At 36.2% G+C, this 16,053-nt stretch overlaps 1 protein-coding gene across 2 annotated transcripts in view; it reads right to left on the bottom strand.

Annotated features, from left to right (window-relative positions):
• The window catches only part of OSBPL11 (oxysterol binding protein like 11), an 86,953-nt gene that overhangs the window by 31,602 nt on the left and 39,298 nt on the right, over positions 1-16,053 (bottom strand). For both annotated transcript variants that reach the window (XM_026495356.4, XM_057306492.1), the window contains exons 5-8: positions 15,640-15,816; positions 12,616-12,817; positions 9,022-9,167; positions 2,518-2,658 (exon numbers count right to left, since the gene is read on the bottom strand). In XM_026495356.4, coding sequence (XP_026351141.3) covers positions 2,518-2,658; positions 9,022-9,167; positions 12,616-12,817; positions 15,640-15,816 — 666 coding nt within the window. The remainder of the gene's footprint in view (positions 1-2,517; positions 2,659-9,021; positions 9,168-12,615; positions 12,818-15,639; positions 15,817-16,053) is intronic.

Raw genomic sequence — 16,053 nt, 5'->3', positions numbered from 1 at the left:
CCATTGCTCTTTAAACTGTTTATACACACAGAAGACTGTGTATAATACATTTCAGAAAGAAAGAATATTAACTGAAAAAAGGAAATGTAACAAAATTGGAAATAAACTACATTATGTGAAGAAAGACTAGAAAAAATTCTCAAAACTGAGTGTTGTGTTGTTAGGGTAATGAAATCATAGGAGATTTTTTCCTTTATTTTCCCAAATTTTCTGTGAACTGTATAATTATACTGAATCCACAATATTATTTAAAAAGGAACGAAATGAACAGTTATTACTTATTCACAACATGCAGGCTGGGAGGTGGTTACCTTTCTTGCTGCTGTAGTTCCAGTACCCAGCACAGTGTCTGGAATATAAGAGGCGCTCAACAAGTATTTGTTGTATCAGTGTTTTGTTAGGAAAGAAGGTAGATGTGACTGCAGTTCAGTCACCAGATTTTTAAATGTTACTCAAAAAGTACCATTCTTTTCAATGTTATGCTAATGTTCATAATTCATCGTTGGTTAATGTTAATGATTTTATACATAAATACTATGTATGTATTTATATCTTTAATTAACAAGGAACAAATGTGGGGAAGCTGTATTATATGTAGTTATCATGCCTAGAGAAAACTTTACCATCTGGATTACTATCACAGCACATTCTTTTCAAATGTTCTTATGCCTCATAAACCCCTATATTATTTTTATGACTTACAAACCTAAATCTACTAGGGACAGCAAACACCAGAATAACCAAACCTTTCATATCATTATTCATTTTAACTGATTTTATAGCTAATAGTTTTTTCTGAACCACTACTATGAAAATATTTCTAGAATAGAAATGACACCCAGTTGAAATGTTAAGGTTAGATGAAAGAGGAAAGATTAATGGGTTTCTTTAGTAATTTCTAAAATGTCTGTTTCTGGGCGCCTGGGTGGCACAGCGGTTAAGCGTCTGCCTTCGGCTCAGGGCGTGATCCCGGCGTTCTGGGATCGAGCCCCACATCAGGCTCCTCCACTATGAACCTGCTTCTTCCTCTCCCACTCCCCCTGCTTGTGTTCCCTCTCTCGCTGGCTGTCTCTATCTCTGTCGAATAAATAAATAAAATCTTAAAAACATAAAAAAAATAAAAAAAATAAAATGTTTCTTAGTAGGCTTTTAATTCAATCCATTTTCTTTAAAACTCCTCTGTAATCACTGCAAGTAAAGAAAGAAATGTGTTTTGATTTTGAGATGCTTCAAAGTAAAGATGAAAGGCAAAATGCTTTCTATTTAAGTTACATCTTACTTGTCACTTTTAATCTACACTTTCACTATCTTCACTGACATCAAAGTCCTTAATTTGAAATATATATCCTGATGTCAGTTCTGAAATTCCATACTAATGCAAAGTAGTGTCAGTAGTAATTCTAAGTACATAGTCCCACAGTAGTAATATTTGACCTAATTTCCTTTTCAAATTAACATCATAGATTGATTGCTAAAATAAATGAAGACACGCTAATTAGATAAACTGGAAATGGAAGACTGGCCTAAAATTAAAAATTGTAGATTAGTGTTTCTCAAACTTTAACATATATAAGAACACATGGGGATCTTATTAAAATATAGATCTGGTCCTCTAAGTTTGGGGTTGGGGGCTGAGAGTCAGAATTTCTAACATGTTCTCCAGCAATGGTGATGCTACTAGTCTTCAGACAACAATTTTTTTTTTTTCCAGTTTTACTCAGGTATAATTGATAAATAAAACTGTAAGATATTTAAAGTGATTTGATAATATGTGTCCATTGTAAAAGAACTCCCACATCTAGTTAATTCAGACCACACTTTTAAAGTAAGCAAGACTACAGACCAGGGGACCGCAAAGTATGGCCTTTGGGGAAAATCTGGCCTGTTTTTATAAATAATATTTTGTTGGAACACAGCCATGCCTAGTCCAACATATTATCTATGGCTGCTTTCATACTATAAAGGCAGAGCTGAGTTTTCAACAGAGACCTGTGTCTACATAGCCAAAAATATTTATTATCTGGCTCTTTACAGAAAATGTTTGCTGACCTTTGTTATAGATAACATACAAAATGTACTACCCAACATAGCAAGTAAGAGTAAAGTAGAAGTGTCAAAGTTTTTCATGGTTTTCTGGGATTATACCCTTTTCTTTAGATTCTCCAGTTCTGTATACCAATGGACCTCTTTTATTTGTACAGAAACTAGATTCCAGGTGTTTACTTGCCATGTGATTTCCTGCTGCACAAGATAATTGTCACATTTTTTATGAAATAAGAAATGCTGATCAAGAGACTAAGAAACCAGGGGTACCTGGCTGGCTCAGTCCATGGATCTTGGGACTCTAAGTTCGAGCCCCCATGCAGGGTAGAGACATTACATAAAACATAAAATCTTGAAAAAAAATAACAGATTAAGAAACCAATTCATAAAGAATAAAAAGCCCTAACAACATAAACAATTACTGGTCGTCCTAGTGACCTACTGATCTCTATAGCCAGTTATCCTGGTACTTACTCTCGTTAAATCCATGCCCAGCTTCAGCTGTGACAAGAGATGCAGGATGACACTACGCTGCTCTTCCACAGCTCCCAGGTCATCCTCCTTGTTGTCACATGTATCCTCTACCTCATCATCTGCATTGATTTCTTCAGGTTCCTTGAAGTCAAACAAAGCAAAAACCTAGCGTTATAATTGCTTATTAAGATCCATTAAGAATGAAAGTCTCTTTTCTGTCACTGTTTCATTGTGCAAGAAGATTCTTGTGTTTTCTTTCTTTTCAATATAGAGATTGGATTAAACAGCAAGCTTTGCAAACAGATAGGACAGACTTCATTGCTAATTAAAGGACAGACTTCAGAGCCACGTTAAAAAAAAAAGAAGAAGAAAAGCATGAACAGCAGACTTGAACACATTTATATTGGGCCTAAATGAATCTGGGAATGAACAAAAATCTTTCTAAAAATATGCCTTCCATCACTTGGCCACGAAATAGATTTCCATCATATGAGTCCATTATCATTTACATTGAACATATTGAGGTTTTGACATAAAAATAATATATAAAATACATATATTTTGTAAACATGGGATTTTTCAAAAAAAGTGAAAAATGTCTTATCTGAATCTCAGGCTTTGCAGGATTGGCCACCTGTTTGGAGCCACCACCAACACCTATAATTTAAGTTGAAGATGCTTTGAGAATAAAATATTTGCCCCATTTTTTTTAAAGATTGTATTTATTTATTTGAGACAGAGAGAGTGAGCATGAACAGGGGGAGGGGCAGAGGGAGAGAAACAAGCAGACTCCGGCTGAGCAGGGAGCCCGATGTGGGGCTCAATCCCAGGACCCTGGGATAGTGACCTGCCGAAAGCAGCCACTTAACCAATTAAGTCACCCAGGCACCCCAATATTTGCCCTTTTTTAAAGCTAAAACTAGGGACGTCTGGGTGGCTCAGTCAGTTAAGCATCTGCCTTCAGTTCAGGTCATGATCCCAGGGACATGGGATAGAGCCCCACATCAGGCTCCTTACTCAGCAGGGAGCTGCTTCTCCCTCTGCCTCCCACTCTCCCTGCTTGTGCATGTGCTCCCTCTCTCTGACAAACAAATAAATAAAATCTTTTTTTTTTTAAGATTTTATTTATTTATGTGACAGAGACAGCCAGCGAGAGAGGGAACACAAGCAGGGGGAGTGGGAGAGAAAGAAGCAGGCTCCCTGCGGAGGAGCCTGATGTGGGGCTCGATCGTAGATCACGCCCTGAGCCGAAGGCAGACGCTTAACGACTGTGCCACCCAGGTGCCCCCAAATAAATAAAATCTTAAAAAATAAATAAATAAAGCTAAAACTATACAAGTACAATTTTAAAGTGACTGTACATGTCAAGTCTTACTACTATAATCTATATTTTGATATTCATTCATTCTTGGAGATGTCAGGAAGAAACTGCAGGGTTGAAGAGAATTCTAGGTGCAGATATCGAAACCCTATAGTTGCTCATGTTGTATTACTGACACAAAAAGGCTCTCTGCACAGTTCTTTGATCAATCATTTTCTCCTGAAAACCTGAAAATGTTTACCTTCAACAGCGTCTTAGTTCCAGATAACTGGTTAAAAGAAATTTAATTCTTAATCCTACTTAACCAATTTCAAGTAAGTTTCAAATTCCAAGATTCTGTAGAATCTTTACGTTCACTTCTCATGTGTATGTAGGGCGGGGGTGGGGTCCCAGGTCTGTCAGTGGTACCTCTTTTTGTACAAGAGAGCTTTGGTATTACAATAGACTTTAAGTTATAAGGATTTTAGTATATATGCTGCTGAAGCGAGCACTAAGTTATGAGGATTTTAAAAAGGAAATGATTTTGATAATGTCTCTGCCTCTGATTTTCTCTTCATACAATTAAATCCTATCAAGTGAGAAGCCCATCTGTTCACTGTAGCTAGGCAAAAAACAATCCTAATCAGGCATAAAATCAAGAATATAATGTTCTCAAATATTAAAAATTATTAAGAACAAAATAGAAAACACAGCAACAGAATTAAAGAATAATGGGTTTCTGGTCATTCTTTTGTCTTTTTCTCCTTTTTCCTCTTCCCTTTTACCAAGCAAACCTACTACGCTCAAATTCTGATAATTTAATTAATGGTCTATTCATTTCCTCATGTTAAGACCACACAGACAACTATTGTTTGTATGTATCAGAACTACTTCTGTTTTTACAACCTTAAGGAGAGATCCCAAAGGCTTTCTTTTCTTTTCTTTTCTTTTTTTTAAAGATTTTATTTATTTATTTGACAGAGAGACAGCCAGTGAGAGAGGGAACACAGCAGGGGGAGTGTGAGAGGAAGAAGCAGGCTCCTAGCAGAGGAGCCTGATGTGGGGCTCGATCCCGTAACGCCGGGATCACGCCCTGAGCCGAAGGCAGACGCTTAACAACTGCGCCACCCAGGCGTCGCCTACTCTAAATCAGTTGTACAATATTGTCTAATAAAGTTTAAGTATACTTGTGAATCTTTATTCACTATACAATGGGGGAAAAGTTGATCATCCTCCTCTCTACATATGGATACCAAATATAATTACTCATTTGAGAAATGTCAAGAAAACCCCTATTAGGTCTTGATTAAATAATGTTCTCCAACCCTCTGAAGAGATACCATTACATTTGGAGTCAGAACCTAGGACACAGATTAGTAATACAAATATAACCTTAACATTACTACATAATACAAAGTTTACTTTGTACTTTGGAACTTCCTCTAATGAAAATAATATTAAAGAAATAAAACATTAGCAGAAAAAATATTTAAAAGAGTATAGTTCTTGCTGTTTTTAGAAAAACGGTCATATTGTTTATTGGAACAGAAAAAAGAGGAATTGTATTAATTAATTACTGATTCTAAATCTTGGTGTGAATTCAAGAATTTGGAAGCTTTCCTTTCTTTTCGAAATGTCTCTTCTTAAAGGTCATCATCCATTTCGTAAAGAAAAGCTTAAGGTTTAAAGCATTACCAAAGTTCAAATGAATGTGCGCAAATGTGTAATTGTCCTATAAATCCAGAATGGTTAGCAGACGGTGGCCAGGGCTGTTGGGTTTCTAAGAATTCACAGTATTTGGACACTGCATGGCAAAAGGAAACCCCAATATTCCACCAAACTCATACTAACCCCATTTTTGTCCTTCTGATTTCTGACTTGGGCACAAAGGAACTGTGGGCTTCATTCTAGCCTTACTAGGGTTTACTTTTTCCATCACCTGGCAGCAAAATCTCCCCCACTGTATGTCTGTCTCCAGCTTGCATTAACACTCATATTTCAAGGTGGCATGTGTGAAATTTTTAGAAAATTCAGGTCTATTCTGATGTGCTTGAGTAGTCTAGTGTCTTTGCAATTAAAAATAGTATCTGTGCGCTTATTTCTTTCTACTTAGACTAGGTGATATATCTGGTCTACTCACTATTTCAAAAGATTTGTAGAGTGCCTGGGTGGCTCATCCGGTATAAGCGTCTGCCTTCGGCTCAGGTCATGATCCCAGGAGTCCCAGGATCAAGTCCCACGTTGGGCTCCCTGCTCTGCGGGTAATCTGCATCTCCCTCTGACCCTGCCCACTCTCATGCTTTCTCTCTCTCAAATAAAATAAAAAAATAAATAAATAAATAAATAAATAAATAAATCTGGAAATATAGCAATTTTCTCCTCCCCATCTCTGTGTCCCACCTTTAACTTATGCCTCTCTAACCCCCAACATGCTTTGTATTCTCATTGAGAAGAGTGAAGATGTTAGAGTATATGATTTACAGTTTGTAATTTTCACTTGCAAATTATGTCTCTAGTCCTGCTCCCTCTCCAAAGCTTTGGTTTCATTATTTCTAATTGCTTTTCATATGTTTACAATCATATATCCTCCTCTCACATAAAATTCATCATGTTCAGGGGCTCCTGGCTGGTACAGCATACGACTCTTGATCTTGGGGTTGTTGAGTTTGAGCCCAACACTGGGTAGAGAGATTACTTAAAAATACAATCGTTAAAAATTCAACATGTTCATAAACCATACCAAATTTTTTCTCTCAAAAGGCTCTTTCTTCCGAGTCTTCCTAACTTTGTGAATGGCACGATTCTACCTAGTCATTCAGGTTCACAAACTTGGGAGTTATCTTTCATCTAACCCTACAACCAGTCAATCACAAGTCCACCTGATTTTCATTTGAAATGCACATTACCTATTCATCTGTCTTCATTTCTACCTCCATAGCCTTCTATCGACACTTTAATTCTAGGTCGTATCATATACCAATCTTCTTAACCACCCCATGCTCATGATTTTCTCATCTATTACATTAAGACTAAATTCTTCTGTATGATTTTTATGTTCCTTGGAGGCACAATTTACATTGTATTTTATGGAGCAGTGGCTCCAGGGATTATCACTCTCCAGAGAATGCAGCATGAATGGTCATCTGGATTTATAAAATTCAATCATCCTGTGATCATTTTCCATAAACCAAGTGCTCTGCTATATTCATTTTATGTTCATAACAATCTTGTAAGATATTATTATCCCTGCTTTACAGATGAGAAAATCGAAACTAACTGGCTAATTATTGGTCCACATGTCAGTAAATGACAGAACCTGGGTTTAAAACCATCAGATAAGCTTTCACCACGATAAGCACATTTGCCTTGTATCCCGGGCTCCTGTTATTCCTCCATCTTGAGATTATCCTACTACTCCTCTCCTCTTCAGATCCTGTCTTCTTTCAAAGCCTGATTCCAATTCCAGCCTCTCTCCAAAGCATTCCTCATCCACTCTACTCAATACACCTCTTTTTTTTTTTTTTTTAAAGATTTTATTTGTTTATTTGACAGAGAGACAGCCAGCGAGAGAGGGAACACAAGCAGGGGGAGTGGGAGAGGAAGAAGCAGGCTCATAGCGGAAGAGCCTGATGTGGGACTCGATCCCACAACGCCGGGATCATGCCCTGAGCCGAAGGCAGACGCTTAACCGCTGTGCCACCCAGGCGCCCCTCAATACACCTCTCTTTATTTCTCTCAATGCCCATATCCCAACAGTCTAAACTGTATCGATTAAGACAGAAAAAAAAAATGCTGCTTCATGTTATCCTCTCATTGTTTCAGTGTATATGTAATTGTGACTCCAAGCAGATTATTAAGTCTCTTCAGTGAAAGAATTATGTCTTTGATTTTTTTGTGTCTCCTCTAATTCCTAACACTGGATTTGTCATACACTAGAATAGCTGAATAAATACTAACTACTTGACTCTAGAAATGATCTGGTCAAAAAGTTGAAGGAAAAAAATTATTTCATACTGTTTTTCTTCTCTCCTGTCCACACTAATGCCATCGCCTGCCTCATTAAGCCAAGGTCTTGGCCAGTTTTGGAAGCCTCCGAGTCATGTACTACCACTTTTTTTTTTTTTAAAGATTTATTTATTTATTTGGTGGGGGGGAGGGGCGGAGAGGGAGAGAGAGAATCTCAAGTAGACTCCCTGCTGAGCACAGAGCCCAGCTGGGGGCTCAGTCTCATGACCCTGAGACAAAATCAAGAGTCAGACGCTCCACTGACTGAGTCACCCAGGCACCCCATGTACTTCTTTTAAAAAGTAATTTATTAATATATAAATAACCATAAGCTGTGCATTACTCTTGACTCAATAATTCCACTTGGGACTATAACCTAAAGAAATAATCCAAATTAAGAGGAGGGAAAAAACATCAGATGACATAGTGTTATTTATAATAAAAAAAAATAACAAAGAGCCTAGATATTTAATAGCTTACTTCAACATTTAAAATTATAATTATATAGGCCAGGCAAAATGCTTAGAAGTATCAAGTAAAAAGAGGTTAAAATAAAACTATGTAATTATAATGACCATAAAAAAATAACACAAAAGGCAAAAGATCAATATGATTTTTTACAGTGGTGGAACTATGACTAGAATAAGACATTCTTTAGCTTCTGAGAAATGTGGAATAGATAATACTTACAAAAATATTATAAAACCCTGAGACTATGCTATTTTGAGTAACACTTAAAAAAAACTGCTTTGAAAAAGTGCTTACAACAAAAAAGACTAAGTAGGAAGTTTTTAAACTTGTAAATTAAATAGTAAGCATCTAATAATGTTAAATTAAGATTTAAGAAGAAATGTAGGAGAGAAATATTATGCAAATAATCTTATATTAGATAACTTATTCTCTAGAAAAATAAAAATATGCAAATTGCAACTTTTAAATACAGTTTTATCAAGTGAAAGTGAGCCCAAACTAAAAAAGGCACATAATTTAACCTGAAAAACACAACGAGTACTGGTATTATACAACAGATCTCTTCTAAAGCCAGTGCTGTTTAAGTTAGAAATACAATGTCTAGAGTCTCAAGAATGTTGCACTGGTGGTGTTAGGATGACTTGCACGCTCTGACAATGGAAAGAGAACTTAACCTTTCCAGTGATTCCTAGTTTTTACATCAAAACCATATTTTCACATTACCTTACCCTTGCTAATGGTCCAGATTCTTCAACACACTGCTCTTCTGGGACCACCACTGGTTTACTTTGCTCAGTGGCAAAAGGCTGGTCAGCTCCATTTTTATAGTGGTTTGATAAAGGTATCTTTGGTTCTAACCACTCGATTGTCGTTCCTGATGAAGTAAGAGAAAACTTTCGCTGAAACTTGCTCATAATCTGGAAAGTTCAGCAGATGTGGATTTTATTAAACAATTTTGTTTTGAGCCCACAAGACTAAAAGCAATTCAACCTGCTAAGAGACTCTGCAAACAGCCACTTGTAGCTCATTAGCATAAGCACCATGATTGGGTATTTTACAACAGAGCAACTTACAACTTGAAATGAGACACCTTTTAAAAGAATTCACCCTGAATGGGACTGAACTTCTGGGAAATCTGTACAGCATAATGTATTCCTGCCCTGAATAGCTGACTTGCTACCCTTTTTGTAAAAAACACTGTCCCTCTCCCTAATGATCAAAAAATATGCAATTAGGGAGTCACAATTACAGGAGGAGCCTGGGATTTTGAAACAGAAGAATTTTCTTCGTTTTGGGACTGAACGTTACTCTCAGTAGCAATTTTCTAACCATTCAAGATAACCACCTCGATCTAATATAAGTATTGCAAATACATGTCCATTCCTCTTGTTTTTTAATCCTAAAGAAGGTCCATATACTTTTAAACTGAAAGGCTTTTCTACTGAATAAATAATAGCTGACCCAATGAAAGACAGTCACATTTAGAGACCTGTCATCTTCTCAGTTAATGACTCAAATGTCTCTTATTACCCTCAACTAGTTTAACAAAGTGGATTCTATGCCTAATCAATAATGGAAAACGTTCCATTTGATTTCAGAGGCTGATCTAGGTTTCACAGAAGCTTGATTATTAGAGTGCTACAATTAGAGATGTTAGACTACTACAGCAGAAGTTACAAAGAGTAGGGAATTTACTCGGTCTATAATGAAATGCCAGACTTCAGTGCAGGAATAAATTACTAAGTACCTACCAGGCTACCAGAGCATCCTGCCTTGCCACTCAGGCCAGTCTCTCAGGGAATAACCTGGGTAAGTTCAAGAGGCCAGTTTCAAAAGTCCAAAGAAATGAAAACGTTTTGCTCCTACCTTAAAATGTTTCTTCTTACTATCAATATCTAGATGTCTTTACTTCTAAAAATAAAATGCACACAAACACTAAATATAAGAGATCCATTTTAAGAGATTGCTCAATTGATTGGAAACCACAATACTCTTTATCAAACCAATCATTTGGTCTCAAGACTCCTCTAAATAATGATCCCTTGGACAACATACATTAAGACCTAATGGGACTAAACACTAATTTAAATTTAGCTCTCATTTCTTGTGTCATCTCAAAATTTGAGTGAAAAGGTAATTCAGTTTTTCTTTCCACAGTTCTATTTTTATTCTCAAGTGACTGAAGAATAAATTTCTATAGATCTAATTTGGAAAATGACTGCTTATGTAAGGAATACCAATACTGGTTAATCAACTCCACCAAATATCCACAAATCCATGCTCCAAAACATAGTAATGAGAGAGAACAACTTTTACTTTAAACACTTCTATAAAGTTTACAGTCTCTTTCATTTTTTAACTAAAAAATGCAAATTTATATTGTACATGCTTCACTAATCATGAAGCAATCATTTAAAAACAGTTGTGTATTAAACTACACAAAAGAAATTTCTAAGAATTAAAAAATTATATACATTTAATTATCAAGTATTAAGCATCTAGTATCTAGCACTGTGCTAGCTGATGTGCTTTGTAAAAATTAAGTAGCATCAACTGAAAACAAATTATCATTTTCCTGACATTATTATTATAAACACTAGAATTAAACCAAATTTCACAGCTCAAGATAACTCATCCAATGTTCAACACAGGAGAACAGTTAAGTAAACCAAAGAACTATCCCTTCAAAGGAATATAGTGCAGCCAACAATAACAGTGTTTACCAAAAGCATAACATAAACTGGAAAATATTCTTACATTAAAAGTATAAGATAAAAACATATATTTTCTAATAACAATGGGTAAAACAAACAAAAACTAAGGAGGAAAGAAAACTTGGTGGGGTATGTACTACTATTAACAGTGGCAATTTCTGGTTGGTAGGATAATGCATGATTTCTTTCTTTTTTTCAATTGTGTAATAGTTCCTTTTTTTTAAAGATTTTATTTATTCATTTGACAGAGACAGCCAGCCAGTGAGAGAGGGAACACAGGCAGCGGGAGTGGGAGAGGAAGAAGCAGGTTCCCAGCAGAGCAGGGAACCTGATGCAGGGCTCGATCCCAGAACCCTGGGATCACGCCCTGAGCCGAAGGCAGACGCTTAACGACTGAGCCACCCAGGCGCCCCAGGTATGTGTGCTGCTTTCTAAATAGGAAAAAATTTATATATTACTTACAATTCCCCCAAGGCCCCAGTCCATATTCACAACTCACAACTTACGCCAGTCCATCTCTTCTGAACACCCTCTCCTCGCTCTCTGACCCCAGGCTAATTGGTTTTTATAGCTTTTCCAGGCCTTTCCCAGACCGTTTTCTGTCAGAAGCATTGGTCCATTCATATATTCGCCCAAACCATTTTGTTCCCATTGTAAACAACACTTCCCGTATTACAGTTAAATATTTACATGTTCGTTCCCAACTGGACTATGAGTTCCCTATGGGAAACATACATGGCTTACTAGTCTATACCTACAACTGACACTAAACATAGTTTATTATAAGCTTGAAATATTGATTTAAGTAGGCATCCATGAGGATGGAAACTATATTGTATCACCTCAGATCTGACTACGGTAGGGGTGCCTGGGTGGCTCAGTCCACTGAGCGTCCAATTCTTGGTTTCTCACCACAAAAAAGTGAGAATTGTGTGATATGATTGAGGCATTAGCTTTGGTAATCATGTCGCAACGTGTATATGTATCAAATCAACATGCTGTACACCTTAAACTTACATATTATATGTCTATTATATCTCAATAAAGAAGAACATGAGTTTATTCATCTCATTAAATAGAAAAACTCATTTTTTGTCCTCACATGCAGTAACATTATTTTCCCCAGGAGATTAATTTCAACAAATAAGTACTCTCAAATACTAAATGTACACCTTATTTTTCAAACTGAAAAGTGACTGACAGACTTTAATATCTCTGGGTCAGTATGGATATAATGAACAGTGGACTAAACCAAAAGTTAAGAAATGGTCCCGATATCTCTATTAAGGTCGACTGGATGAATAACGATGCCACCAATTTTAGCACAAACAAACGAGATGTACGTTTTGAGTTCAGTTTTCGACATATGGAGTTGAGGTCTCCAAAGAGATATTCAATTATATTAAACATTAGCCCTAAAATCATTTTAGATTCTAAAAAGGACACAATAAGACTTTCTTTAACATTAATGTGATAATTAAAAAAATCAAGAGGCTCAATGTTTTTCTTTTTCTTCTTAAGATTTTTTAGGAGTTAGAATTACAACAAATGCAATCTTTCCATGTTTTGGCACTTAATGTTAAATCCTACTCTTCATCTATAACTTACCTGAAGACAATGAGCCCTTCTGATGCGATGCATGCTGCAACTGGAGAATATGAAAGCAGTCGTTTAAGCAGTTCATAGTTGCCATGGAAGTAGCTTTGAGCATTAAGAGATCCTGGTCCAAGGAACTAAGATGGCCAGAAGCAGGAAGGCATTCAATTCGCCTAATTAAGTCTCTCTGTTGTCCTTCAGCATGAGACATCATCTAAAGAAAACAACAGTTCCGTGTGTCCCACTCATGAGTTCTATATATCATGTATACACACAGTTTCCATTTTAATTACCATACTCAGCTTCTGAGCCATTTTTAGGATATATTAGGCTTAGAAATCTACTTTATGTTTGGCTATTCTGAATTAATGAGCACTATTTAACAGTGTGTAATTGTGTAAATTGTGTCAATTGTGTAAAAGATGGTAATCTTTGGCAGCTGCACTTTTTCTTTAGAAGCAACAAAGCTCAAAAGCCTTGACAAACCTTTTATTAATAGTATACATTCGTACAAGTCATTAAAAGAACATTCTGGATCTTCTTCAATAGCAGCATTAAATATTTCATTAGTTCCCAGTCTGGGCTCTTAACCTCTTTCATCTGAGCACCTCTAGTCAGGCTCAATTTGAACTTACATTGAGAACATGATGGTTCTCCTGCTTCCTTTTCTCTAACTTTCTGGTACCATTAGCCTGATTGTACAGCACGTACTGGATATAAACTTTTCACGTTAAAAGAGTTTAATACACTCTGCTTTGATCAAGTGCTCTGTTCACTTTTCCTAAGAGAGCCAACAGAATAACAATGCTTGATAAGCAACCCAATATTTTTAAATGAAAATTGAATTTATTATGCTTAATTACTCAATTGTGAGCAGAAGGTTCTCAGATTGCCTATCTTTTAGACACTCTTTTAATTCACACAGAACCTCTGTAACAGAGATTCTTTTAGCTTTCAGAGACACTGTTCCAGATGATTTTTAATACAGTTCATCAGAGGGCTAGTAAGAGAGAGATGTAAATATCCTACCAAACAAATCAAGTGTCGTACATGAAATAGCCCCTGAAAACGTATGTCATAGCAATAGATTAAACATTCACCCTTATTAGAAAAAAAGGTTTCTGAATTAAAAGAGTGGATATGAAGATACCTATATGTACATATTTATACATGCATATACGTATGTGCTTTGTGTGTGTAAAATATTTTGTATACAAATGGTAGGACTAACGTCTAATAATCCAAACTTATGAACAGTACAAACACTCTTGCCAATAGTTAGGCAGTATTTATTGGAGTTAAATATACAGAGTTAAATAATTTATAATCTATGATCAAACAATTATGTAGATATGTAACCAACAGATATGTATAATGTGTTCAGCTGCACCTGCCAACCTCTAGAGAGGAGGGAGCACAGGCTGGACGATGAATTAATCACCAACAGGCAATCATTCAATCATGCCTACCTACAGAATCCTCCATAAAAATCCCAAAAGAGGAGGTTCAGAGAGCTTCTGGTTGGTGAACACTTGGAGGTACTGGGAGGGCGGTACAACCAGAAAAGGCGTGGAAGCCCCACGCCTTTCCCCCCATATCTGGCCCTATGCATCTCTTATATCTGTCTGTTCCTGAGTTCTTTATAGCAGGTTGGTCAGAGGCACAGGTGAGAATGTGAACTTGCAAGTGATGTCTAAAGTGAGGACAGTCTTGTGGGATCTGACACTACCTCAGGTAGATAGTGTCGAAACTGAGTTAAACTGTAGGACACACAGCTGGTGTCCACAGAGAATTAGAGAATTGCTTGGTGGTGGGAAAACCCCAATAGTTGGTGACCAGAGTACAGAACTGTAGAGTGTTATAGTAGAAAAGAAGAGAAACCTATTAGGAGTGTTTTTCCTTTACAGAATGACTGTTAGAAACTATAGATATTCAGACTTGGAGGTATGTGGTAGACATCCCCAAAATTAAAAAAAACAACCCTATCACTTCAAAAAAAGCCAACAGTATTTATTGCCAATTATAAAATCTGAGCTTTAAAATGAGAAGAATTTTGGGAAACCTTTATCTGTTACCATGTAAGCTTGACAACTGAAGTACCGAAAGCCTTTTCTGATGAGATTGGTGAGGACGCTAATGACTGGGAATTTCTGACACTGCATGATAAAGTAGGTCAACGTCTGCAAGACTTGCCTAACTCTGTGAGATCATATTTTCCAAATGACTGACGCATGGTGTTACAAAATCATGCACAGATTAAAGATACACTCCAAGTGCCAAGACAGACCAATAGATTTTCATGTAACAGCATATGGAAAGTCCATGGATATATATTAGATTCCGCACTGCATCTAACACTTACAAAATTGCTACTATTAAGTTTTCATAAGTACCAAAGAAGAATAACCACAATTATCTTAAAAGGCAATTAAAATATTCCTCTACTTTCCAATCACACACTTGTGTGAGGCCACTCACTACAGAGATTATCTATTAGCTCTACCAAATTTAACTCAGGAATATTTAGAACCTAACAACTAGATCCCTTACTAACTACAATTATTTGGTACTCAGTTTGAAAAAAAAAACAAAACAGGGAAATGGTGAGATAAGGCAACATCAAGGATTTAACTATTCTGTTTTTGTGTATGTTTGAAATTGTCTATACAAATCTTTTTTTTTTTTTTAATCACTTGTTTGGCCTTTTGGTCTTCCCAGTAGGCTTAATGTTACATCATAACATATGTTTTGATCATAAATGTTACATTAAAGGAGTCTGTACTTTTACTTGAGAAGTGAAAGATATAGACTGAAAAATGAGAGTGTACCTAGGAAACTTAGGACACCACAGAAAAGAAACTTAGGACATCACACAAAACCATGGAATCTTTATGACTTCAAATTATCTCAGCATAGTAGACAGAAAACATTTGAAGGCCCCAGAAGACACAAACAGGATTTCAATGTTTTGTGTGTGAAAAAAACAAGCAAGTTAGATCATTTTGGCATTTTAATTTGACTTCAATTCATACTTACTTCTCTGACTTCCACAAGATGGTCTGGAGGTAAATGAGCTCTTTTGTTCACTGATTGTAGTTTGGAATGTCCAACATTAAAAAAAGAAATGGCATTTTGACTTGGTCTCCTCTGGGAGATAGGAGAATTACCACTAGATGCAAGTGAGAAGCTTCGTGATTTCAGAGGTGGATTATTCTATTAGACAAAGAAAATCATTCATTTTCCAGAATTCTGGTTAACCCTCACCTATTATATATACACTTTAGCCTTACACATGAACAGATTTAAAAATTAAATTAACCTCAGACTTGACAACATTTTTGAAAAATGCTAAAATTTAAGATTCTCAAAGTTTAAACATTTGATACATCCAACAGTAAAGTCGTAATTTATTGAGAAAATTGATTACAGGTTTGTGCTGTCGAGAATATT

This window comes from Ursus arctos, unplaced genomic scaffold (assembly GCF_023065955.2).
Source record: "Ursus arctos isolate Adak ecotype North America unplaced genomic scaffold, UrsArc2.0 scaffold_4, whole genome shotgun sequence".
NCBI classification, from domain to species: domain Eukaryota; kingdom Metazoa; phylum Chordata; class Mammalia; order Carnivora; family Ursidae; genus Ursus; species Ursus arctos.
This window is presented reverse-complemented; position numbering and strand designations above follow the sequence as displayed.